At 42.8% G+C, this 27,482-nt stretch overlaps 2 protein-coding genes and 1 pseudogene across 3 annotated transcripts in view; 1 reads left to right on the top strand and 2 right to left on the bottom strand.

Moving 5' to 3' along the window:
* Nucleotides 1-953, bottom strand: part of TAOK3 (TAO kinase 3) — a 152,355-nt gene extending 151,402 nt beyond the window's left edge. For both annotated transcript variants that reach the window (XM_023528253.1, XM_011355842.2), the window contains exon 1: nucleotides 676-953. The gene's annotated coding sequence lies outside the window, so the exon portion shown is untranslated. The remainder of the gene's footprint in view (nucleotides 1-675) is intronic.
* A 3,730-nt stretch (nucleotides 954-4,683) lies between these two features.
* The window catches only part of SUDS3 (SDS3 homolog, SIN3A corepressor complex component), a 32,463-nt gene continuing 9,664 nt past the window's right edge, over nucleotides 4,684-27,482 (top strand). Inside the window, exons 1-10 of the mRNA XM_011355841.2 lie at nucleotides 4,684-4,995; nucleotides 6,878-6,947; nucleotides 9,192-9,247; nucleotides 10,734-10,805; nucleotides 13,578-13,597; nucleotides 14,866-15,022; nucleotides 22,849-22,944; nucleotides 23,907-23,968; nucleotides 24,126-24,147; nucleotides 25,319-25,424. Coding sequence (XP_011354143.1) covers nucleotides 4,854-4,995; nucleotides 6,878-6,947; nucleotides 9,192-9,247; nucleotides 10,734-10,805; nucleotides 13,578-13,597; nucleotides 14,866-15,022; nucleotides 22,849-22,944; nucleotides 23,907-23,968; nucleotides 24,126-24,147; nucleotides 25,319-25,424 — 803 coding nt within the window. The 5' untranslated portion in view covers nucleotides 4,684-4,853. The remainder of the gene's footprint in view (nucleotides 4,996-6,877; nucleotides 6,948-9,191; nucleotides 9,248-10,733; nucleotides 10,806-13,577; nucleotides 13,598-14,865; nucleotides 15,023-22,848; nucleotides 22,945-23,906; nucleotides 23,969-24,125; nucleotides 24,148-25,318; nucleotides 25,425-27,482) is intronic.
* Nucleotides 20,543-20,661, bottom strand: LOC111737017 (annotated as a pseudogene).

A 27,482-nucleotide genomic window follows, 5' to 3' on the forward strand; every position in this document is an offset into this window, starting at 1 on the left:
CCGGCTGTCCCAACTCGCCCGGTGCAGCGACCCCGACCCAGGCTCCCTCACTTCTCGAGCCACGCAGGGCCAGGGCACGCTCAGAAGCCCCTTTCGCTGCGCCCCCGGTCCAGAGCCACTGGCCCGGCCCCTGTCGAGGACCTCCCCGCCAAGATCTGCTGTCCCGGCCCCGCTCAAGGCCCCCTTCCCTTTCGGACCCGCTGTCCCGACCCCATCACACCTGTCCCAGCTCCTCTTGGGGACTCCCACCCTCAGACCTGCTTTCCCGGCTCCTCTCGGGGACGCCCCTCAAACTCGCCCCTGTCAGGCACTCCCCCGCCCCGATCTGCCATCCCGGCTGCTCTCGGAGTCCCCTCTCTTAGACCCGCCGTCCCGACCCGCCTCGGGACTCCCCTCAGACCCATCGTCCCGCTCCCTGTAGGGGTCCCCTATCTTCAGACCTCCTGTCCCGGCCCCTCGCGGGGTCTCCCCCTTAGACTCTCTTGTCCCCTCCTTCTCTCGAGGTCCCTCACCCGAACCTCTGCCCCAGCCCCTCTCGGGGTCTCCTCTCCACAGTCCGGACCGTCCAACCCGCTCCCGGAACTCTCCTCACTCCGCTTCTCCCCGACCTCATTCTGTCCAAGATCCCCTCGCCCTGGCGCACGCTGTCACCGCCCCGCGCCCCGGTGCTCTCACCTCAGACCTGCTGTCACCACCCGGGCCCGGCGTCGCCGCTGCCGCTTCCTCTCCCACACTTGTTCCCGAGTCGCTCTTCTGCAGCTCGTCCCCTGGCGGAGCCCTTGGTCCGGTCGCTGAGTGCCCGGTCCGGCCGCGCGGAGCCTCCGCCCGCGGTCTCCGCGTCGCGTCCCACTCTCTCACGCAGGACCCCGCCGCCACCGCCGCCGCCGGGCGCCACACGGACACTCCCGCGGCCGCCGCTGCTGCTGTCCGAGGTGCGGCTCCTGCCAGGGGTGGCCAATCGCACCCGACTGCGCCGAGCGCGCTCCGCCCCACGGGCTCAGAACGCCCGCCCCCTGCCCCCGGCCACGCCCCCAGCTCGGCTCCGATAGGCTCTCTACTGACCTTCCTTGATCGCTGGGCCTGGGCCTTGGGCCGGATATAGGTACTTGATTGAAGGTGCCTGAGAAGCCGAGTGGTCGATGGCGCCTGAGGATTGGCGGAGTTGGCGGCGGGCGGGATGGGGCGGGGCGGGGCGGGGCGGGGTTTTTTCAGACACGGAAGACCTTGCAACTTCAGTTACCCACGGGCCCGCCTGGGGTGCGGTCATCCTTGTTTGTGCTGCGCTGGGTCAAAGTTCATGGTACTCCTCCCTGAGCCTTTACTTTTCTTGGGAGACTTCCAGAGGCCACGGCCCTCTGGGACTCCTCTGGACCACCGTGTTAGAGCCTTTGAGGAGGTCCCGGTTCTTCCGCTAGACCTTGTACAGCTTTCTAAGTAATTCTGCCAGAAATTAATATAGCATTTATTCACTCAGGACTTGTAAATATTTCCTGGATTTAAACTCATATCTTCGTCAAGGGAGTTGCCCGCCCTTCTTTGTATTGCATTCAACAAACGTCAGTTTAATGCCCTTGGAAAAAGAAATCTATTAGATGCGTACTCTGCACAACTGCATGTTCAGTGGTGATAGGGCACATTTTGATAGGGACGACAAAGCTTTAGAAATAATCAGGTTGCAGGTTTTGATAATCATTACGACAGGCAGAACAGGAACTGTGTGGTAGGGGAAACCTAGTTAGCTTTACCAAGGTTTCAAACATGTTTTAATGATTCTGTGTAAACAAATGGCCAAAGTATAATGAACTTTGATCCAAGTGCACCCTGTGTTAACCAGAGACCCATCTTGACCCAAGCTGAAAGATGGTTCCTGCCAGGGGTGAAAGTGCATCATGTTACTCAGAACCATTATTTATATTTTCGTTTAATCAGCTAGACATGTTGATTAAACAACACCAGAAACCGAATACTGCTACCCTCACCCCTAAACCCGTTTATGGACTTTGACAATTTAGCGTTTTATGAAAAAATTGTTTCATTTCAGGGACACGATTTGATTCTAAGCCCTGGACTTCATTCTCAGAAAACTCCATCATTAACTCTTGTGTGAACTCCCACTGACAAAATTTGTGTTCTAAACACTATATATTTTTAAAATCCTACCCCATTCCAATTGTAATTCTCCCCTTTAAAGTTTTGAGTGTTAGGGTATACAGAAAAGGCCTGTGAAAATGGGGCTGGCAGGACTCTAAGACTAGTTCTGAAGTAGATGTCTCCTGAGCAGCATGACGGAGTGCCATTTTGAGAAGGGATGCAGAGAGATTTCAAGATGGTAAAACTTGGTTTTGAGGGAACTTGATTTTTATAGGCCTAGAGAAACTGCTCCAAACCATTATATTAAAACAACTATAAAGGCTGAGCAAGAGAATTTTTTTCACTAGGTCCTCCTTCTCTAAAGAGTATTTATTGAGTTCATCTTACCAATTCTAAAGTTGGCAATATGGATAAGATGGGGTAAGTTTTCACCACCTAGGTGTTCAGTTGTTTCTATTCATATAAAAAGAAATGCATGACCACTAACGTGTTATTTGCAATCAAGAAAATAGAAATACAATGAAGGAATTTTAAAGACAGAAGATTCAGCATGATATAAAAATAATAAGAAAGCAAGTTGTGTAGTGTAGATATTCCTAGATTAGTGTCTCTTCTGCCACTCTATTTCGATTCTCAGATGTAGCAAGTTTTGTTAATCATATTTATCAGTTTATGGCACTTTAGTGATCTGTTTTTTCCTTTTAAATATGTATCTTTGAATAATAAAAATCCTATATTGTGGAAAATAAAAATAGAAATAAAACATAAGATAAAAATCCCAGTGTCTTGAAAGGAAACCAATTATCAATGAAATCTTTTTAAAAATTCATTGTATCAATGAACTCTAATTTCTAAAATGTTGGTACTTTTTCTGGTCTATGATTACTGCTACTGGTAGCAACTCAAGTTGCTCCATGTAGTTGATTATAAATAATTTAGATATGATCTAAGAGCATAAAAAAAGAAAATGACATCATCCTTTGGGCAAGAAACAGTTCTGAAATCCTAGTTTATATATAGTGGACCTACAGTTAGCCCTGAGAATGACTCTTATTTAGAAGGAGCTTCAGAAGATCTCTGAACTCCTGGAAAGACATTGCAGCATTCCATTCCGGAAATTCTTGAGTTTTGTTGGGAGGAAAAAAATCCCTCACAAATAGAACCAAAATTTTAGGTAAGACAAGGTAGAAAATGAAAAATGTTAAAATAAATGGGATGAGAACGTTTTTCACTTTGAACCCTATGGGGGCTAATTCAGATATAAATTTGGTCATGAAAGATCTGAGAATTGGGTTAAATTTCACTCTTTTACACTGTGTTCTACTCCACTACTTGTAGGCTACTTTTTCTATGGAGACTTTGTGGAACCTTAAGTGTATGGTTATTTTGGACAATCCATTAAATGTCTCTGGGCCCTTTTCCTTATCCCTTTTCTTGCTACACACAAATAAATAAGGGACAACCTAAACTTGTTCATTAAGCAAAGCTTGTGACACTGTGTCCCCTTCTACTCAGGAAGTCACACAAATTCTCGCAGATATTCAGATCTCTTAAATTTCCACATAACGCCTTCCTTAAGTTAGCCTAATTAACTTCCTGTAACGTGCCACTTGCCCAGCTGAGAATGGTCAGCAGTTATTGGACTGAGAAAACCACTTTTAGGAAAAAAACTAATATTCTAAGAAATATGAGGTAGCCGTACTGTAGAGCAGCAGTCCCCAACCTTTTTGGCACCAGGGACCAGTGCTCCTATACAAATCTAATGCCTGATGATCTGAGGTGGAGCTGAGGTGGCGATGCTGGTGCTGGGGAGCGGCTGCAAATACACATGAAGCTTCAGTTTACTACCTGCAGCTGAGGGTTCCTAAGAGGCTACTGACTGGTAAGGGCTGTGGCCCAGGGGTTGGAGACCTCTGCTGTAGAGAGCCTGGCTCTGGGAACCTAAACAAGGCAGACTGGAAGCTACTATTTTTTCAGGCAAGTGAGAGCTTTTTTCTCACCTGTAAAATCAGGAGAACATCTTAGTGGGTTAACCTACACAAACAGAAAGGACTCTCACCTACTGGGAAAATACGGTTTTGCTAACCCCAACTCCAGGATGGAATACCAGCATCCTTGGTTTTTAGTTTTCAATAAAGCTTCAATTAGTAAGGAGAGGAGCCCAGCTCCTTTTCTTCGGGATGATCACGCAAACTCTAAGTGTCTAGGTTTCCCGAACTATAAAGGGGATGGCTAATGTCGTTCACCTGCTTAAAGAAGAGATCACATTCAGAGCCCTTCAAACCCTCAACCTCTCAGTTCGCTAATGATTTTCACTTTTGTTTTGGCCCCAGGCGCCGCCTGGCGGCTGATTTCGGAAGTCGCCTCTGAGCTTCGGGGTCCTGGCCGTGGCCAGGCCTGCCAAGGATTTGCCTAACTCTAGAGATCCAGTCTCCGCCCCTCCCCGTTGAAGTTTTTAAGACGACGATGAAGGGGCTAGGGTTAAGGCGAAGGGGGCGTCCGACAGCCTGTCTTCTCCTTGAAGGATGGCGGAGTCAGGCAGTCCTCGGGCAGCTCGCGACCCGGAAGTCGCCGCCGGCGCGAGGCCCCCGTTGCCGAGCGCGGGCGCGAGGGGCGGAGCTTGTCCGAAACGGGGAAGGGGTCACCGCGGCTCCCGTTCCTCAAGTTGGCGGTTCCGTCAGGCGCTGCTAGGCGGGCGTCGAGCCCTCAGGGCGGGTGGCCGCGGTCCCCGGGTGGCACTCCCAGCTGCTGTCAGAGGCGACATGAGTGCCGCGGGGCTGTTGGCTCCGGCTCCGGCCCCGGCTGGAGCCCCGCCGGCTCCGGAGTATTACCCTGAGGAGGACGAAGAGCTGGAGAGCGCCGAGGACGACGAGCGCAGCTGCCGGGGCCGCGAGTCGGACGAAGGCGCGTCCTTTGGCTCGTTGGGCAGCCCGGGGCGGGGGGTGGGACCGCTCTGGGAGGGGATGGAGCTGCATGGGAGGGGGGCGGAGCGACCTCTGGGCTGGCCGGAGTGGCCGCTGGAAGGAGCGCGCCTCCGGGAAGTTACCCCAACCTGTGCAGGGCAAGGGGAAGCTCTGAGTACATTGTACCCTACGGTTATGGGAAGGAGGGACTTAGGGAGCTGTTGTCACAGTTACCCCTCTCCCCCCCCCACCGTCTCTGGTTCAGCCTCAGATCTTCACAGGTTGGAATGAGAAAGCCTTCCATTGAATACCCTTGCTTTTTTAGTTCCTGAGAGGATTAGAGTAAAACCCAGTTTGGCTTCCTATTTCCCAAGTTGCTTTCCCATCCCCCCCTCCTTCTACTCTTTACCCCCTACTCCGAGGAAATGCTTTAGCCAGCCCTACTTTGGGCAGTGCCGCACAAGTTGGCTAAAAGAATGGGACCTAGAATCAGAGCTAGGTCTAAATTTGACTCGCTTAACCCGGCTGTTGACTTGAGACAACTTAAGGTTACGAGCCTCAGTTTCCCCAACTTGTAATAGGGCCTCCCAGCGTAGGTGCGAGGACTATAAATGAGACAATGCATAAAGTATTGTGCTGGTACTTTAAAGCCTGGTACTCTGGAGATGTTTCCACCACTGGAGAAAACAGGCATAGATGGAAGGTGGGGATTTGCTTAACAGTGCCCAGGTGGTGTGTTTTAAGTTCCATGCTATTGGCATTATCATTCCTGCCTCTCAGGGCTTTGCTTTTCAAACTGGGCTTTACAGTTTGGCAAGCGTGAGAAACACTTTTAGAGGGATTGAGGAAGGAGGTGGCTGGAGGAGGAGAGAGATGAACATAAAGGACAAGGCAGAAGAAAGAGGAGATAGAGACCAATATATATGGGTGGAATATTTTTGGCACAACATAGGGCTGTGGAGCAAAAGGCTAGACCAGCTGCCTAGGATGTGAAGTATGTTTTATTCGTCTGAGTTCCCCAAGTGCCATGTACGGTGGCTGGCACATCGCAGGAACGCTGAAAGAGAGAAGGGTTTGTGGAGAATTGACCTCGTAACAGCCTTTATAAAGGCAGCTGCATATGCAAATATAAAGTTGAAGGAACTAATTGCATTTGGTTAAATTATATTTGAAGACAAGGCTTAACCAGAATTTTGAATGCGAATCATTTTTCGCTTGTACTGCTTTTCATGCTCACAAGGGGGAGCAGTGAAGTCAAAACTGAATTTTTCCTCCTTTAGAGTTGTTGAAATTATGTAGACGCTCCAGGCATTTGCTTATCCTAAGAACAATGTTTAAAATGTTCTGAAACAGTTTCCATTTGATTATCTTGTCTCATTTTAGTTGTAACTTTGAAAATATTTTAATTATTAGAGTTCGGTTCATTGATTTGGATTCCTTTGTATAGATGAGAGGTAAAAATCTGTTAAGGGTTCAAACTGGGCATATACCAGAAGAGTATGTACGTCTTAAGTTGCTTTTGGATTAGTGATCACGGCTTGCCTGCCTAGTTTTCCAGTGTTACACTCATATCTGTTCCTGAACTGCCAGTGCTGCTTCTCCAGAAGTAGCAGCCTTGATTGTAACTGCCAGTGTCTGATGCACCCTGTTCTCTGGCTGCACTTCTGATAAGGACAAGCTCTTTGCATAAATCTGACTGCATATACGTGGAAAATGGCATTTTCTTTTTTGAAGTAACCATAATATTTTTCATTGGTGGCTTTACACAGGCCTGCACTGAGTAGAACTTCATTATATAGAAGTTTATTTAAAGTGTCACTATGTCAGGTGATACCAACTCTATGAATTATGATTTTAACAAACTCTTCTCTGATTTTACTTAGACACCGAAGATGCTAGCGAAACTGACCTGGCAAAGCATGATGAAGAAGACTATGTAGAAATGAAAGAACAGTGAGTATGACTTTTAGATTTCTTTTTTGGAATGCAGAATTGACAGGGAAATCTTTATAGTGACCTTGTGTGTATGGCTTTAGTGTTCCCAAAGACTATATAATATATATATATATACACATATATATATATGTACGTATATATATATATATATATATATATGTACTGTTCCCCTCTGTAAATTTGTCACGTTTAAACAGTCCTCCTGTTATAAGAATGTTTTGAGGGGAGGTTAAGAAGAACCTTGAGGAATGATCTCAGAAGAATAAGGCCATGTAACAGGAGAGAACCGTTCCCACTTTATTATCATTTTTTATATGTGAAAACCACTGGTCAGAGCAAATGGTGTTTCACAGCCGCTAGGTTCTCAAATGGGTGTGACCCCACCAAACACTGATTACAAGCTAGATGGTGAGTTAGATTCCTAGAGAGCTGGGGGAGACCAGGATAGGAGAGTAGGACTCCTGGTCCAGTGCCCTTTCCACTTATCATACATCCACACCCATGCCTTCTCATCGTCTTCAACTAAATATGCCCAGAGGAACTAAAACCACTCACTGTTATAAACACAGGTGCGAGACTGAATTTTAATCACACACACACACACACACACACACACACACACACACACGAAGTACTTGTTGATTGTATTTTGAGGATCTTGATTTGACTTTCGGAATTTTATAGGCAGTCCACATTTCTTTCCTTATAGGTCTTATTTGCAAATGTTTTTATGACCATCCTCTGGATTCTGACATTCTTTTCAAGCTTTGGGACCCCAAGGGGTAATTCAGCTAAATCTGAGTAGTGCCGAAGAAAGGATTACTTTAATAATTCATGTGATTTTTCTCACAGCTTCATCCTTGAAACTGCATTTTTTAAAAAAAATATTTCTCAAGGCTTTTTACCGATTTATTTTGACCTATCTGAAATGTATTTTCACATACCTGTACTTTTCCCGAATCTGAATTTTCTGTTGCTATTTACTTCTTCAATCTGTTAATATTCCCTTTCAAAGACAGATTCAGAATTCAAAGGCATTGTCTGGTATACTCATTGTGGTGGAAAATTTAACACACTGGGCTCCAAGTACTGACTTCTTGTGTGCAGTATACACACTTGTTCCTTCTTATACTTGATAAGTTTAAGCATTCTTTAGGGACTGCCTTTTAATTGAATATGCCCCTTAATTTTTAATGATATACAAAATAATTTTGATTAAAATCAAATGCCTTCTCTGATTGAAAATGAGCATTGATAGTGCATCAGAATTTTCCCTAAAAGAATCAGACCTGAGTAATTCTCAGATTCTGCCTCCTTCTTCAACCTGTAGGTAGTTGGATTGTATTTGTAGCCTTTACTTGACAAATCAGAAGGCTATTGTGTCTGTTATTTGTTAGTGTTTTACTTTCAAGTTGTAAATCTTGTTTTGCTGTGAAATTGGGAATGTTTTTCAGGTAGAAGCAAAAATATTGCTGAAATGTGATTTATGTGTGGAATCCACCATTCAAATAGACTTGCCAGAGTGTATAATTGCCTATAATCCATTTGGTGTTGGGGGAAAAAAATAACACGCCAGGTTCTTTTGCTTTGTGTGCGCTGTGTATTATCCAGCTGTGGCTGCAAATAAATTATGCATTTTAACTTCTGTTACTGAATTACTATTATTTCTCTGATCCTAAAAGAGTAGTGTTTTAAAAATGACATGAAGGTTTATTAACTTAGTGCTTACACAGCTATGTTATCTACATAGAAAAACATGCTAATCTTACTCTTTTTGAATTTATAATCTAATTGTAGAGTTGATATAAGAACTGTGTCTAATGCCTTACCTACATTTGTGCGTGTGGGTGTGTGTTACTTATGCTTCTAAATCCAGAAGAAAATGGTGCCACATTTTCAGTTTTTCTTTATATGTTCTTGCCTGTTTGTCACTGTCACTTATTTATTAAAATCTGCATATCCTCATCTTTGTAGATTTTAGACTGATTCTCTAAAGGTGGGATAACATAGGAGAATCTTAAAAATTGAGATATGATTCAAGAAACCTAGAATCTCTGTTCCTTTCTGATCCTTTTAGCTGCTGGTACATTTTATACCATCTGACAGACTTTAGTTTTCTCTCTCTCCTAAAGGACATTGCTGACATTCCCATAACAGCTCAGGTAATTTCTGTGTGTAGATTATTTTGGAATTGAGTATTGAATGTTTTTGTCTTTCAGTGTGGCTTTTTTTTTTTTGTAGGATGTATCAGGATAAACTGGCTTCTCTCAAGAGACAGTTGCAGCAGCTGCAGGAAGGTTGGTATATGATTTAATCCTTCATTTCTAAATATACCTCTTAATATTACAAACCTTTGAAACGTGTGTATTTTATTTCTCTTTGGGAGTGATTTAAAATTTGGTGGGGCTGATATTAGCTGTCCCAGTATACATTTTGCTACTTCTGCCAGTAAAGTGATGATTTTCAAACTATTTTGTAATTTCACTTAGGGCCTTCTGTAGAGCATGAACTGAAAATCACTCTCCCTAAAGCTAGATATTTTTAGGAGCGATGTTAGCAAAAAATAAGAAAATTGTACTATTTTTAAATAAATGCTAATGAACCGTAGGTTATCCTTATGTTTTCTCTTTTAACCTTGGTAAGTTAAAAGTGGATTGTATCTTGTCAAATGCTATTTCCTGTTAAATGCATATCAGCACGGGGGTTGAGCGCACAGGCTCTTGAGTCCCATCATGAGTTTGATCCCAACTTCACTGCTCTCTAGAAATTTGACCCTGGACACATCACTTTCTCTTGCTTCGTTTTCTGGTCTGCAAAACGAAGAAAAGGAAAGTAGATGAGATCATGTACCAGGACTGACTAGCACTGTTGGGCACACTCTGAGAACTCAGGGACACTTAGCTGCTGCCATTAGCTCCGGCTTCATTTTGTGGAGTCTCTCATCAATGAAACAACTTTTCCACCAAGTATTTTATTGCTTGGCCTAGCCCATCCTCTATTGATTTCTGCTTAATAGTGAAAAATGTTCCCATGAATTGCAGTCATACATCTTTGTTTTGTTTTTATTTTTTCTCTTCATGGTCGTAGAAGTATTGCCACAGAAAGACATTCCACTTGAGCAACTCTGTAAGGCATGGTTGAGTGAGAGATTTTGAAAAAGATGCCATTCAAATATCCTACTAAAGCATTATGATCAGGAAACACTTCCCACAGTAATTGGGCCTCTCATAATTAGCAATGAAATGAGTAAAGGTTCAGTAAGAATCTATACCTGAGCTATCCAGTATTGTCAGTAGCCATTTGTGACTTTAAATTTAAATAAAATTAATAGTTCAGTTTCTCAATTGCACTAGCCACATTTCAAGTGCTCAGTAACCACATGGGATACTGGCTGCTATATTAGTGCAATGTAGGACATTTCCATCATTGCAGAGAAAGTTCTGTTGGACAGCATTGATCTAGACCTTACAGAAAGAGAATGAGGTTTTTCCAGGAAAGAAGTCCATTGACTCAAACTGTAGCAGCAGGGAATCAGAATCACTTGAGGATGCCTGCATCTTTCTCCTCCCTCTCACTAGTCTTAATCCACTAGGTTGGGTTGATTTCTACTCTGTGTCTTGGTTGAGAGCCATAGTCCAGTTAGTTCTGTATGCCTTTCTTTGGTTTGTGTTTCATTCTGATGTTACTAAGACAGTCACTGTTGGTACTAGAAAATAATTTTAGGAACCAAAATGGAAAGCAGATCTTTAAAGTAACTTTTTATTTTGTAAATCTCAAAATCAGGTACATTACAGGAATATCAGAAGAGGATGAAAAAACTAGATCAGCAGTATAAAGAGAGGATACGAAATGCAGGTAAGGCTTTATCTTAAATGGAAATAAATCATCTTCAGTTTTTCCTCCTTTTGCCAGTCATCAGTGTAACGTGACCAAAAGAGCTAGTCTTCAAAATGTATCTCGAATACTTCATTGGGAGGAGAATTTTAGGGAAGAGAGACTTCAGAGGTTCACTTATATAAAACTGGTTTGTCTTTATTCCAGTGGCTAATGGATGGCCAGTAGACGAGGTTGTTAGTGGTGGCTCCTTGTAGTTAGGTTATCCTCTCTGATGCCCCAAGAGTCATCTTGCACATTCTCTTGTATCTGTGGCTGGCTTAATGGATGATTAAAGGAGCTGACATGGAAAAGGATTGTAGATACTTTCACTCCTGGTTTGAGTTTGCTACTTCTGGTATTTTGTGCTCTGAGAGCAAGAGGTATCCTCTTGTTTTTTCAAGTGTTGTATTATAAGCATTTAGAGAAAAAGTATGCTTTTGGTTTGTAGCATACAGTAAATGTATTCATTCAACAAAAATGTATTGAGCATCTGCTTCTTCTTAGCTCTGTAAGCAGTATAAAGTAGTGTAATACATCGTTCTTGACTTAAAGAAACTCGCTGTTTCATTAACAGAAGATAGCCAAATGTATAAATGAAGGAACATTATGAGTTAAATAGAAAATCATGCAAAAAATAAGATGTGATGATTATTTAAAGTGTGTAAACACATTTTCCTGTGCTTATGGGAAACCTATGTAAGTGTTAAAATTTGAAGCTCCTCATCAGCCAGCATTTTGAGTGCCAGTATGGTGTTTGTTCCTGCAGTGGTGAAAGTAATGTTGGGTTTTAAAATGAGGTCTGGGTGCCCCCCGCCCCCAGGCTGCTGCACTCCACCTTTCTGATCCAGTGACTTTCCAGTTGTCTATCAATGGAACCCTTCCTTCTCTCCTCCAGTTTGTAGATGTCCAGTGTATACCAACAGATAGACGAGGAGCTAAAGGGTGTGAGGGATGTTGGGAAGATGGAAATAGCAGTTTAAATATCCATTAGCCTCCTGCCCAGCTACATTCTGTCTGCCCCTATGGTTACCCCGACTCCAGTCCGAGTTCCTGAGGTATCTCCTGGAGACATCTTTAAAATCCTCATCCCTCTTCTTGGAGTTCCCTTTTAGCAGGGAAAGGAGGTATAAGGTGAGGTCCTAGTTCCAGGTCTTCTATCACTTTAGATTTTATACCTTTAAACAGGAGTTTGCTCTTGGAGCCTCAGTTTCCCCTTCTGTAGAGAAAAACCTACCTCATGGAATTGGTTTAAGATATAAGGAAAGAATATTGATGTGAGCCATTTTTCTTAAACTAAAACTACAGGGTGAATATTAAGTTGTTTTTCCTTACTTAATCCTGTCCTGATGTGATTATTCATACCTCCCCCCTACCCCGCCCCTATAAGATGCAAAAGAGTTCCTAAAATCAGTCACATCTTGAGCTTTAAAGAGCACATTTCTTGCAGAGATAATCCACCTGCTTTAGTTGTGGCTGTTGTCTGGCTGCTTTAACTAAAACAACCACTACCAACTCTGAGTTCTAATTGCCAGTTTGACTTGGTGCAGGTGTGATTTCTCAGAATGGCACAAACTTCAGCTGTCTGGGCTGTTCGTGCGTGGTTTAATCGGAAGCAGTCAGGAGCGAGCATGTTGGGCTGAGTGTGCCTGGGTTCATGTGCCCAGAGATTCCTAGTGCCACTGTGACCAGGGCTTCTGGGGGTTAGAAAGTAATGAGTAGCTTGTCCCTTTCCTCAATTAATATTTTCATTCAGTAACTGTTATTTGACTTCTGGATTCTTAATCTGGAGTCCTTGAAACTCTCAAAATCTTATGAAGTGTGTGTGGATGTGCATATGTGCTTTTTTTTTTTTTTTTTTTAAATGAAGGAATGGATCCATTGGTTTTATTAGGTTTGCAAAGGAGACTACAGTGAAATGTGAACAGCATTCGCTGGAGATGTTGGTCCACCAGCAATCTTTGTGGACCGTATACAGCAGCCACACTGTCACCCAGGAAAGAAGCCATGGAGCTATTTTGTTCCAAGACCTGGATGTACAGAGGGGGTTACAATCTAGCAGTGGGGAGAGGCTGATGGGTAAACAGCTAATCTCCCGGCACACAGTGAGGGCTAAATAACCTGTTCAGTACGGTGGGGTGGATACTTTTAGGTTTCTGGGATGAGGTTGGTGAGTGAAGGGTCCTCAGGAAAGGCCTCACAAAGGAGGCTGCATTGAATCTGAAACTTGGAAATGCGTCGAGAGACCAGAGGGCATTGCTGGTGGAGACATGGGCACGAGCATAGGCTTGGTGGCCTGAGAGGAAAGCCCAGGAGGGCTCAGAACCTCTGCCCTCTAAATTCTTGGGGAATGTCCGTCCTTACCACGCAGAGCCCTTCGTAGAACGCTGTAGAGACATCAGTGTTGACTCTGCTTCTGGAGTAAGTGCACTGTTACTTCCTGAGGGTATGTTTTGAGTGAAAGAAGGGGTCACTTTTATTTTTATTTTGTCAGGGTAGTTTGGTTCCTGCTGCTTGTTTTTGTCCTTGGGCTGAACCACCAGAGCTGATTATGTTCAGGGCCAACTTTTAACTAGACTTGAGTGCTTCTTGCATCCTTCCCCTTCATGTATATCAGCACTTTGCTGATGAAAACATTTGCTCTGGGTAACCGTGCTTTCAGAAAGCAATTACTGCTTCTAAATGAATCCTAACATACTGTCTAGAAAGGTGACACAGCCTAGCGAATCTAATTGCACATTTTATCTCTTTCAGAACTCTTCCTCCAGCTGGAAGTAAGTACCATGTATGTTCTGGGTTTGCAGGCCCTTTCTGAGATTGGAATCTTGCTTACCCAGTTGGTAGCCTTTCCTTCTGTCACCAAACAGATAGTTGGGAAGCCCCCAGCTGGAAGTCTTCAATCACTGTTCTGTTTGACTAAAAGGCATTTGGTCTCAGAAATTCCCTCTATTCATTTGTTTGTTGGGCACCCTGTCCTTATCACAGGGGATTAGGGAACACTCACCCCTCACTGCTTTTTGTTGACTTTGATCTCACATTAAAGCCATTTGGTAGTATGTCTGAATTATAATGGCCTAATAATTTGTTATATACTCAGAACAGCCCAGTTTCTGAATTGACTCAACAGTTCAGTTTTAAGCCGAAACTCTCTGGGTCAGTAGGAAAGATGGATTTAAAATTTTTCCTTTCATTCAGCAGACTTATGAGTGCTGGTTCTGTGTGAGACATAGTGCTTTGGTACAGAGATGACAGCCTGAATCTTGAATGATATACTGTTCCTGGGATGGTGTGTGTGTGTGTGTGTGTTGTGTGGTCATGAGTTTGTCAGAGCCACCTATGAATGTGAAAACATCATGGTTTATCAGAGCCACATTATTGAAAACCATTTTAGTATTGAAGTCAATGCAGCACACATGGTCACAGCCTGAAGGATTGCACGATCCACAGCCATAGCCCATCATAAAGCCTCTGCTTCTTCACTTAATGCAGTGGCGAGATTTAGAAAATAGGTGCTTATGCAATTTTTATTTCGTATAATTTCAGTGTTTGAGTACTTTGGGGTTCAGATATCTAATAAATGATCTTCTACTCTTTATCTTACTCTAAGTACCAAAAAAATATAGTAACATGCCATTGTGATTCAGTTGTTTATACTTAATTTCAATTATAGATGTATCATCTGGAATGAACTAATTTTTCTTTGAAATTTTGTCTTTAAAAGGGTTTATTTACTATTTTAGAGAAATTTACATTCTATTTTAACATACAAGCCATAAAACATTAGATGGAGAAGAGAGGATGTACCTGAGTAGCAAGTGAGGTATATTCACAGAAACAAGCAGACATGCTGTGGTTCAGTTTTATGCATTCATTGGAAAACTGGCTCCCAGACACCCTGTGACTACAAGTGTATGAGTGCAACTATTTCTCATATTTCTAGTCAAGGTATTTTCTTTGCCCTTGAGTGCAGAGCCAGACTTCAAGTTGGAGCCTTGGTTTGCCAGGGCCATGTACCTCTAGCCTTTGTTTCTCTTTTGCTCAGACTGAACAAGTGGAAAGAAATTACATTAAAGAAAAGAAGGCAGCAGTGAAAGAATTTGAAGACAAGAAGGTTGAGCTGAAAGAGAACTTGATTGCTGAATTAGAAGAAAAGAAGAAAATGATTGAAAATGAAAAGCTAACTATGGAGCTGACTGGAGGTATGAAAGCACCAGCAGGTATGGGAGCTCTGACGGGAGTGTCTGGGGGGCGTTCTAGTTACTCCTTCTGTCTTACATCCTGGTTCCTCATCAGAGTAAAGCAAGATGAAAGGAAAGTGGGCTTTGACATGACAGGTCAGAGTTCTAGTTCTGTCTTATACTGGCTGTGTGACTTTAGTCAAGATACTTAACCTCTCTGAGCCTATTTAACCCTCTATAAAATGGGCTGATCATACCCTATCTCACAGGATTGTGGCTAGAAATATGAGTGCCTAGTATAGTGCCCTGTACATGACAGGTATTCAGTAAATGGTAGACCTGTAATAGTAACTGCAACCTCTGGCTCATGCTTTATTTAATTCTTGGGTCAGCTGCCATTCGTGTCTTGGTTATGTTCACAAATTACTTACCTGTGCCCCTCTGTTTTGTTTTGTTCAGTCTGCCTTGATTACAGAAAAGACCTTGTCTTCCTTTGACCTAGATGTGAGAACAAAGGCTTTTGGCTGCATCATCTATGCTATTAGAGCTCTTCTCCCAGGTGTTACTGTGAACACTTTAGGAAGAGTTGATACAATTTCAGCAGGGGTAGCTAAACTGAACTCTTCTGTAAAGATGGTAAAGCTCCTTTGACTCAGAGCCAGTCCCTCCCTTCCCTTCAGGATTTAGTAATCCACCTATGGGAAGTCGGCAGGTTGTGAAGAGAAGCAATATGGGCCGACTCTTCTGTTGCCATATGTGGACTGATGAATCCTAGAGGGACACAGGACGAGAATTGGCTTGAACTAGCTATTTTGGAACTTGGCAGAATTTCCATCAGCAAATACCATAAGGAAAGTCAGTGCTGAGTCGGTCACTTGGATATGCCTCCTGCACAACCCCAAGATTTAACTTTTATAATCATATTCCGGAGGTACTGAGGCTCTGGCATGCCTGAGTAGGGGTCCGTAGGAAATGCATTGCTTTTATGTAAGTCCTTGGGGTCAATTTTGAAACTAAAAGGAAGAGTTAGGAGCTGTGTTTCCCCATCTGTATTTCTGGTGCTGTGAACCATCATGGCCTCCCCAATTGACACAAACTTCTAGCTCCAATCCCCATGATACACCAATGAAGATGTGGTTGTGTCTCAAGTAGGAGTCTGACTCTTGAAAAATCTCTGCTAGCTTCCTCACTGAGAGACTTGGCAAAAGGAATTTATTCCTTGAAGACCTCTGAAAGCAGCTCAGAAATGTTTCTTGGGTGAGAATGGATGCTAAAATAGCATCTTTAGACAGCACCATCTCGTTCTTGTTAAAATGCTTTTTTAATTAGACTGCAAACGCTGCAGTACCTAGTTTGGTACCAGTCTGCCTGCCTGTTTTCTGACCTACACGCCGTTTTCTCTGACGGTGGCTGTGGCTGGCATTGATGCCTCATCGCTCTCTGCTAGAGCCACCAGATGTTTGGGAGCCTTCATTAGGCTAGGGGGAAATATTGTCTGTTTATAGCTGCTCACTTTCCATCTGCAGGGAAAGATATCACCTTACCTGTGATTTGGCATCCGAATTATTGACAAGCAATAGACATTGTTTGGCCAGGCAGTTTTACAGCCAGAATCTTAACTGGGACAGGAGGCATCCTCAGTGACTTGAGACTGAGCCTGCCAGGGTAGAAAAGATAAATAAATGCAGGAAAATAATTTGTAATGCAGTAAAATAGATGACAGAAGTGCTCAGAGCTAGCCATGGGCATTAAAGGTGCCGATGTCCTTCCTCAGGCCATTTGGTACCCTCGGTTGGAGAGCACTGCCAAGGTCATGATAGAGTGTTGAAAGAAAAGGCACTGGAGCTAGAAGGATAATTAGCAGTACCACAGATGGTGCTGCTATGGTAGTGGATTAAAAGCCTGATTTCATTCTGATCATCGAGTGACTGACTTCACCTTTGTGGATTGATGCCCGACATCAGTGTTGCCTAGCTCTGCCCAGAAAATAGATTTCTTAAATTCCTTTTCTGGTTCAGCATGGAGATCTCTTGAAAAACAAAGTTGAATAAGAGACTTAATGAGAGGCTTACTTCAAATGAATTATTGAAATGGGTGTATCCGGTGACCTGCTCAGTCCAAACAGGACTTAGAGCATTTACAGACCTCCATGAGAATTAGTGGGAGGATCTCATCACTTGTGGAGAACTTGTGGCATCTGGGTTATGCAGGTGGAAAGGTGTACTGTCGTTAAAGAACCTAGGTGCTAGGTCAGTGCTCTCCCAGTCTGAATGTGTATGAGTCACCTGAGGTCTTGATAAAATGCAGATTCTGCTTCAGGGGTCTGGAGTGGAGCCCAAGATCCTGCATCTAAGCACCTCCCGGGGACTGCTGGTCAGACCATACTTCGAACAGAGTTTATAGGTAGAATTATTACCTGAGAGTGAGTTTTCTCTGCAGTGGAGGCCAAGGTTATAAGAAACCCAAATAATCAATGAGGATTTAATGAGATTTAAAATGTGGGGAGCTTTACCATTGTTAATTCATTTTCCCTCTTCCTGTCTTTGGGACAGCTGCCTTTTTTCTCCCAACAGCCCACTAACTGCTACTGCATCTTCTTTTGCAAGTTCTTGCCCCACCAGGGGCTTCCTCCAACCCTCAGGCCCCTGTTGAAGCTATTCACAACCTCAGTAAAGCCTATGAATTTTCTTTAGAAGATACTAGATTCATAGCTGGAGCCATGGAATAATTATAATATCAAACTAGGAGTTCTGTTTCCTGAGTACTTACATTAAGCCAGGTATTATATAAAAATATTAGAGCTGTCTCTATAGGCTGATAGATGAGGGTGAATCCTAGCCCTGTCAGGAACTTACTTCTGTGGTGGGGTTTTCTCGTTTGGCAAAGAGATAACAGAACCTACCAGGGAGGGTTGGTGTAAGGATGAGTTGAGATAGTCCCTATAAGGTGCTTTCAAGAGCCGCTGGCGCACAGAGTCAGCACTTAAGGACTGGGACGTTGTAACATGATTCAGTTCCTGCAGCTCCCTGTGACTTGACTTGGCAAAGGAGGCTCAGAGAAACAGCCATTTGCTCAAAGTGCCCCCATCGAGATAGTGGTTAAGCCAGAATTTGTCTGATTCCAAGTGTTTTTTTCTTAACTACCACATTATACACACTTCCTACATATACCATGGATCCATGTGATTCTAAGTGACTCACAGAATGAGGCTAATATCGAAGGTCTGTGTCCTCAAGGGGCTGTGTTACAAGACTGACACAGTTTCTGTGTCTCCCCTACTGTGTGGCAGTGTTGAGAGAAAGGGAGACGCTGACAGGCTTGTTTTCACTGATTATAAAATCTTGAAAGTATATGTGGTTTATTGATGCAGGTGTAAAACCTTTAAGGGATGTGTGGTGGTTCTGATGTAGGAGCGGTAAGTTTTACACACTGTGTAACATACCAATGAGCAGGGAACCTTGGAAGTCAAGTTCAAAAGAGATTCCCATGCAGATATCTGGGGAGGGAGAATAGAAGAGGTGACTGGGATTTTTAGTGGAGTGGGTGTCTCTCCAGGGTGTTCTTTTCTGATGCTGCCATTGTGGAATCCAGGTTGTTTAGCGTAGAGGTTGCAGAGGAGGGGGTTCAATTGGTTCAATCTTTAAAAGCCATCCCTGACTGATGGGCAACTTCGGCCTAATGGAGATTGGTCTCTTCGTTCCTATTCTGGTTTGGCCTCCAAAGACCTGGCCTTGATTGTCTCACCCTCCCTCCACCCACCTCCTCCAGGCACCCATTTGCGATTGCCACTGCACTGTTGATCTATGGTGCTGATGAGCCAGCCACCCACTAGAGAGGGGTATGGAGTGCGCTGGCGTTTGTTCTGGTCTGGCCCCGTGTTGCACTGCCCCTGCTTTGGGAGTAGTTGCCAATCTACTAGTGTTTATTCTGTGGTAGCTTTTCTTCCACTTTCCTCCTTTTTCTTGAGGATGTTCCTTTGAGTCACTACAATTAGTTTTTCTAAATAGCTGAACAAGTATGAGTTTGTTTTAATGGTTGAAGTGTGTTAGAATAAAGCTTTTACTGCAATGGTTGGCACACTGTGGCAGGTGAGCTCTTGGAGTGAATGCATTGGCATAGAGAAGTGCAGAACAAAAGGCTAGCCAGTGAATGGTAATTGTATGTTAATTGTGGATAATTAATGTTATCAGGAATATCTTTCTATAGGGACTAGGCTGTAAAGACTACGTATACACCGTATATACCATGTACTCCCATTTCTTAACTGGCATGCCCAGTGCTGCCTGGGGAATGCCCGTGCTTGTCAGGTTTGGCCATTCACACCCTCCTTCCTGGTGAGTGGAGCATTAGGGTTTATAGTTAAAGGTCGTGTATATGAGATGGTTTGGAGGAGAGCTGTGTACCTAGTCTTGGTGCTTGTTCAGTGTTTTCTATATATGTGCTCCCTAGTTTAATTGCTAGATGTTCAGTTAGATCCTGCAAATAGTATCCCCACTGAACTGAAGCAAACCTACAGGAGTCATCTGGATCAGGGAGGCTCTGATGTAAGCCCGTTAGAGGTGTTTCATGCTTGGTGCACCATGTCTGAGAGGAAGACCGATTTCCTTCTTGGGCGCCTGCTCCAGGGCTGCCGCACTCCAAGGTCTAAGTTTCAGTTCCAGAAGTTTGATTTTTGTCAGTGCACCCAGATTGAGGCCTTTGGGACTCCTATTGGCCAAATTCACAGGAGACCAATGTTATAATTGTCAGCCTGTTGCTTCCAGTACATAGTAAGAACTTTAGCAGACTCAGACACAGGTGGTCAGGGTATCTCATTCCACTATGAAAATCCACCTTAGAAGTCAAGTAGGCAAACCTGGGACTGGAACAAAGTAAGTTAAGGATATCATCTTACTGTGTAGTTTTGGGGCTGTGATACTTACATGTTGGTCTTCCCCTTGAGTCACATCTTCCACCTGGACTACTGGCCAGCGCTGCTCCCTGCTTGATCATCTCTCCTGGATGCATGGTAGGAACAAGCTAATAAATTCTAGGGGCTTCTTCAGAGCATCTTCTGCCAAAGTAGTCTTTTGGATATAATTGATTAGGTTATTGCTGTGACTAGGCTAATGAATTAATTGATTTTCACCGTTGCATTCAATGGTGAAATTATATTTTCAGATTTGTGAGTGATGCAGTTATGATTTTCTGGGTTTATTGGCCATGATTGGACTGGGTTATTACCGGATCTTTAGCTATACCTTTACTTGTTTGCATCATGTATTGCCCACCTTCCCCACCCCCACCAAACTAGGCAGCCAGCAGGCTAGTGCCACTGCCTTCGATGGACAAAACATTCTATGATGTTCATGTGCTAGATGCTTTTTCTTTGGTGCTCTTTAGGGTTGGGTGGGCTCCCTTCCCACTGTATGTATGTATGTATGTATGTATGTATGTATGTATGTATTTATCTATTTACCTATCTATTTTTAGGCGAGGCAACCCTTGGTTGACCTCACAGATTGCAAGGACCATGTCAGTTTACAATCCCTTATTTTCTTATGCCTACAGCACCTGGTCTTCCCAGGTGGTCTCCCATCTAAGTACTATCCAGGCCCGACCCTGCTTAGCTTCTGAGATCAGACGGGATTGGGCTTGTTCAAAGTAGCGTGGCCATAGACCCTTCCCACTGTTTTCCAGATTAGGTCTGAATGTTGCAAAGCCATGCAGTTGACATCAGTTGTCTTCAATATGTAACTTCTATTTCAGTTCTTTGCTCCTTGACATTTTAAAAAGATTTTTGTACAGTTTTTTTCTTGGCTGAAAGTATGATAATAAAAACTAGCATTGATTGAACTCTTGTTTTGGCAGGCACTGTGCTGATGGCTTTACATGTATCATCTCATGTAATCCTCATAACACCCTGTAAGGGAAATATTATTGATATTTCCATTTCATACTTGAGACAGAATACTTATGTAGCCTGCCTTAGGTCACACAGCCGCAGCAGGGATTCAGACCCACTGGCCGTTAAATGGAAAAGGATGGCATCTTGGCACAGGGCAAGAGATTTCTTTTAAGGAGAAGGCTCCCCCCTCTACCTTTTCCCCAAAGGTGCTTGTGTGTTTTTCCTTCCAGCTACCCTAACTTCGAGGTACACTTTTATGAATATTCATTAGTCCTGTAGTTCTTATCATTTTACCCCCATTCCTTTATAGGAGAAAAAAATCAGTATTGCCCATTTCTATTCTTAAGATCAACATGCAAAAACGACTGAGACTTTGTATGCATGTTTATTAAATGCTCTGATATCCCACAGTTTGTGGAAGTAGAAGGTCTACATTTGAATTCTATAAGGCTGTCCAGTCTGCTCTGCTGATAGTGTGCATAATCACAAGTTGACTCTATCTCATCATTAGGCTTGACCTCATCTAGTTGTTCAACTGGAAACTGCGATATCCCTACTGATGGGGTACTGAGGTCGGGGCAGATTCCATGCTGGGGTAGAATTCAAGTGTCTGCTGGGGAAAATGTCCCATAATGTGTGGCGCTTGGCAGTAGAGGTTTGTACAGATCCTCTGGTTATTGTCTATAGCAGCTGTCACAGAATGGGGAGTGTTGAGCTGGCTCTTGAGGGATTTTGTTTAGGAGTTTGTTGGGCATAAAAGAAGAGGCTAGGCAGAGAGGACAGAGTGCAAAGGCTCGAAGGCATAAAAAAATACGGTCCTTTTGGGGAACAGAATAGCTAAAAGCTAGCACACACAAATAAAGGTGAAGTGAGGGAGAACAGAAATGAGACTTGGACTTTATTCTGTAGAGAGTGGCAAGCCATTGAAATATTTGAGCGGTGTGCAAATGATCTGATTTGTGTCTTAGAAAGATCACTTTGAGGGAGGTGAGGATATGATGAGGAGTTGGAGTTGAGAGGCAGTTACAAAGAACTACCATTATCTGGTAGATTTGATGCCTGAGTCAAGGAAGACAAGTCACAGATGACAGATTTTGTTCTAGCTTGGAGGGATGGAAAGACAATGCTCCCGAGACACTGGGGAGGAGGGAGCCTTGGGAGGTGAAACCAGAAGAAATGAGTTTGCTTGGTACCTGGAGAGTATATGGTGTTGTAGGCTATAGGTTGCCATTCAGAAGGGTGGGTGGAGCTATAGATGATTGGAGAGTCATTGGGATACAGGCTGAGGCTGACTGGGCTCCAGAGATCACCATTTTTTAAGGGGCAGCCAGCCAAAAGGACCCCAAGGAGGCAGATCAGAGGAGGAGAGATTTTAAGTTGAGGAGAATTAGCAGCCAGTGTCATACTGTAGAGAGAAGTCAAGAAGAATGAAAAGAGACCTTTATCCTGAGCATTATAGCATTCTTGATAGCCAAGTAGCTACAAAATGATCTCATATAAAAGCGTGGGCACTGAGCCCACTAGCCTCTAAAAGAGCCTTATATACTGGTGGGCTTCAGTCCACCCCCGCTCTGTGGGAACAGCAGGGATTAGTCCACTGAGATGACCCGAAAGTTCCTCTCAGTCCTAAGAGCCTACGACTCTGGCCTCTTTAAATTTGAGGGAAGAGGAAGAAAATCCCTGGTTTTCAGGTTGCTGGAGAAATTTCTGCAGCAGTCGGAATGGTAGACTGCAGGGCTGGGCTGCCTTTCTGAGAGGGATGTTCTTAGGCCAGCCGGTCTGAATCTTCTAAGCACAGACCCTCTCTCTAAAGGTATCTGGCTTGAGCCATGTGTGGACCAGACGTACCAGTAAAACAGTTCTGATTGGATAGCTGTGGGGCAGATATTCTTATACTGTAGAAATTCTCACTGACTCCAGTGGGGATTGGATAGATTTACCCATTCCATTCTTGCCACAGATTCTATGGAAGTGAAACCCATCATGACCAGAAAGTTGCGGAGGCGACCAAATGATCCTGTCCCCATTCCAGACAAGAGGAGAAAACCTGCTCCTGATATCCATTTGCATCAAGCCTTGATCACTGTTTTTCCTTAAGACTACTAAACCCTTTGCTTACCCATTTGATAGAATATACATGGTACTGTCTTACAGAAAATAGTCATATTCGATTGGAATGTAGGGTCAGCTATTTTATTATTGGAGTTTTCAGTTGCTACTGTTCTTAGTGGGAGGGATTTATAGAGAGCAGTTATTTGGAAAGATACTTTGTGTTAAAAGTTCAATCTGGTTTTAATACTCAAGGCAACTGAGATTCAGGGCAACTGAAAATTTCACGTCCCTTAATTTTTTCACCTGTAAAATGAAGACAGTAATTTCTGCATTTTGTTTCAGTTATCTGTATCCCTAAAACTGGGTTGTAAACTTGTTAAATTAAAGCAAATGAGATTTCAGTCGGACATAAAGAAGCCCTTTTACTCATAAAAACGAGAATGGGAAGAGTACTTACGGAGGAGTATTATTTCTGTCCTCTCAAGGAGATAATAAATAGCCATTTACACAAAATGGTTCAGTTACTTGTCTGCCACCAGGAAAGGGCATAACTTCAGGTCCCTTTATCTTCACAACTGAGAATTTAAGTTGCTAGGGAGATTAACCCCATGGTCTATATGCAGAAATCTTCAGATCTTTGGAACAAGCGCACTATAAGTTCAGGATGAAATTCTTTTATTGTATGCTGTGCTCTCACTATTATTGTGGTTACCTATTGAATCTCATTCTGCCTTCTCATCATAGAAGACTGTAAGATTGGGGCGGGGGGAGCGTGAAATTCCTTTATATACCTGGCACCACGTGACACTTAATAAGAGAATCAAAAACTTCTAAGAGGCAAGCTATTGTAAAATTTTCATGTAACATAATCACACTTTGTAAGTTCTAAAATATTGGTACCATATTGTTGATCTCTGTTTGCTTGGAAACCATATTCTTCAGACACATTCCTTTAACTCTCAACACCCCAGCTAAACTATTTGTTAACAGATGAACAGATCATGGAGGATCTGAGAACATTAAATAAGGTACAGTTTGATTTTTTGATTTATTCGAAAGTTTAGGCTTACAGTGGTTTTCTGCTTTACTTTGTTCACATTACTTATTAAATCTGATACCTTTGACACCTTAAGTTGCATTTGAAATGATTGTCTCTAAGATTTTTTGTTGTTGTTCTTCTTACAGCTTAAGTCACCCAAGAGACCAGGTAAGTGCATTGACATTACTGACATTTGTGCAGTCTTTTATCATGTTGTTGGAGAAGCATGTGAATACGTGACAGGGACTTGTTGCCCAAAATAAAATGTATATCATTTGCCTTAGAGTAGTCATCATGAAAATTGAAGGGAACCTTAAGTGCACCCTTGCTTGATTATTTTTTTAAATCCTGCTGTGTTCATTATTTTTGTCTTTTCCGTAGAATTTATTGTAAAAGAGACATTTGATTGATTGGCTGGTAAAGGTTTCCTTCTGTGTTGGCAGCCATAACATTTAAGTACACATCCATTTCTGAAAATGAAACCAGAAGGATTTTTCAGTATTCCTTGCTCTGTGGAGTTAAGTACTAGGCACTGCTGTTTCAGTGGCATTTCATTGCCTGGCTCTGGGAAGGGACACGCAGGCTGCTGGCAGCTCCAGCTTGCAGAAGAGCCTGGCCCTGTCTTCACAGTGGTTCCTTCCCGAGCAGCACTCGAGAGTCAGTGCTAGGCTGTAAGATAGAATTCTGAACTGGCAAGGCATTTTTGTTTTGTTTTAAGCACTGTGATTATTCACATATCCCTCTACTCACCAAGTCTTGGGGAAGAAAACAAGATTCTTCTTTCTTTAAATAATTTCCTCCCGAGGACCGCTGTGGTCCACAGAGAGGTCCTCAGTTATGAAGACTGAATAGGGGAGGGGTTCGAGTAAGTGTGTGAATTTAGATTATTTGAACCTGCCATAGTTATTAGCACTATATTAGCTTGACTCTGTACATTCCCAAATAGTCTGCTCTATCTAGTAATAAATATGTCTAAAAATTATTTCACTTTATAAATTTAGAGAGATTTACCTAATTCTTGCACTTCTGATGGTTACTGGAGTTTTAATACTATTCTAGGTGACCTTGAGCAAATCCCTTAGCCTGCCTGAGCCTCAGGTTTCTCCTCTGTTCAGTAAAGTTAATCTTCCCCTTGCTTACCTCACAGGTTTGCTTAAAGGATCAAGTTAGATGTACTATACAAGAATTTTATTGGATTCCCATGTATTACAATTGAAAGGACTTGGTGATCATAATTCTTAGCACCTTTTAACATCATTTCAATTAAAGCATGTTTGCTAGCTGGTGGACACACATTTGTTACATGCGTAGCCATTGAAATAACTCTTTGGTTCCTCAGCATCCCCGTCCTCTCCCGAACACTTGCCTGCCACACCTGCAGAGTCTCCAGCGCAGAGATTTGAAGCCCGGATAGAAGATGGAAAACTGTACTATGATAAAAGATGGTATGTTATGGAAAAATAAGTTACTCATAAGAGTCTCAGAAGAACCACTTGGAAAGAAGGCTGGAATTATCAAGAATTATTTAAGAGCATGGCTGCTGCTTAACGTCCATAGTATTAAAAGTGGAATAACATTTAAAGCAGCGGTCCCTAACTTTTTTGGTGCTAGGGACCTGTGAGATCTAATGCCTGATGAGAATCTAATGCCTGATGATTTGAGGTGGAGCTGAGGTGGTGATGCTAGTGCTGGGGAATGGCTGCAAATACAGATGAAGCATTGCTCACTTGCCCGCTGCTCACCTCTGGCTGTGTGGCCCGGTTCCTAACAGGCCACGGACTGGTCCTGGTCCATGGCCTGCGGATTGGGGACCCCTGGTTCAAAGTGTATTCGGAGTCTTTTCATTGATACTGGTTGTTAGATCTCTGAAGTCAGTGTTTCCCAAAAACATGTTCTTCTGATGATGGCCTCCTTTCTTTCTCCAGGCTGCTGCTACCGTACTAGACTTTGCAGGATTACATCTTTGTGCCACCCCTGTAGACTGGGGTCAGGGCTTATATCCTCCTCTGCCTCTTCTGAAATCTGCCCCTGTGTGCTAAAATTAATGTGTTCTGTGGAAAAAAGAATTTTGTAGTCAAATGAGTTTGGGGAAATGACCATATTCCTTAAGATAAATGGATTTCTTCCTTGTAGCACTGTTTGGGTCCTCTGATATGTTAACGGGCACTGTGGGTCTAAGACGTTAGTATAAGGTGTTGTTTATTTGATGAGATGCTCTTCACATGGCATCCTGCTGCATGAGTCTTCCAAAAAACATACCTGGGGTTACATCCTGCAACTTTACTGGTTTACATTGAAGATGGGTTGAAACCTTCAGAGTGCCAGTGTTTTCATTGGGAAGAATATGGCAAAACAATATGAAAGAACCTTAAAAACTCATATTTATTCACTCAACAAACATTTACTGTCTGCTCTGTAACTAGGCATTCTGCTAGGTATTAAGTCACCCTGGGTCATGCCACCTTTTAACAACTCTTTTAATTTGATGTATTCCTTTATTCATGATCCATATGCAGGCATACTCTTGCTCAGTTTAAATCATGGTGGACATGTATTTGTGTTCTGCCTTTCTACTTAGTAATATGCAGAATGCTTTTCTTAGTTATTGTATTTTTTTCTCTATTATGGCTATATAATGATCTTTTGAATTTCAATAAATTTATTTAACCCAAAGTTCCTAATTAAAGTAATGATTATTTTTAATTTTTTATCTTTCTTAAAGAAAAAATCCCAATATTGTTAGTTGATTACCTTACAATGTACTCCTAAAATTGGCAAAAATACTTAGAGATCTAGTCATGCCTGAAATTAATCAGTTGCACGTATTAGGTTACAGTGAATTAATTACCCCGTGGATGATGAGGGATGATACGTGTAAGTGATCTTTGTGGCTTCTGCCCCTCTCATTTAGTTATTCTTTGGCATTCTTCAAAAAGGCCAGTTATGGTGTTTCTTGATATTGCTTATCGGTACATATCACCACTAGGTGGCAGGCTCTAACAGCTCAACACACTGAGGGGCCAAAGAAGATGAAAAATGTTTCGAATAATGAAAACCAAATAACCTTTAAAGATCAAGCCCACACATAAGAACCGTCTTCAAAAATGATGAGATTTATCACTAACATTTTTATGGATCTATGAGTCCTAAAGCCATGTGATATTTCAAATAATGTTCATTTTGTAACCGTGTTGCTTAGGATTTTTCTCTTTCTAAAGCATAATCCTTAGACTTTATGAGACGTGTCTTGAGGGTGAAATGCTGTAAAATAAAAGTCTTGTTTTTCTAAAGAAAGGATCCACAGTGACTGGTGTTTCATAATGTAGACAGACTAGACTGGTCAGGTTTGCTGTGTTAGACCTAAACATTTTGAAGGAATTTCACGGTCTTTCTCACAGTGGTGTCAGAAATTTTTCATATAAGATATCTCGGAGCATTTTACTTTTTCAGTGAATTTAAATGAATTGCTTTTATTCTGTTATTAAATATCGAGACTGTTGTTC

The sequence above is a fragment of the Pteropus vampyrus genome, unplaced genomic scaffold (genome assembly GCF_000151845.1).
Source record: "Pteropus vampyrus isolate Shadow unplaced genomic scaffold, Pvam_2.0 Scaffold23, whole genome shotgun sequence".
NCBI lineage: Eukaryota > Metazoa > Chordata > Mammalia > Chiroptera > Pteropodidae > Pteropus > Pteropus vampyrus.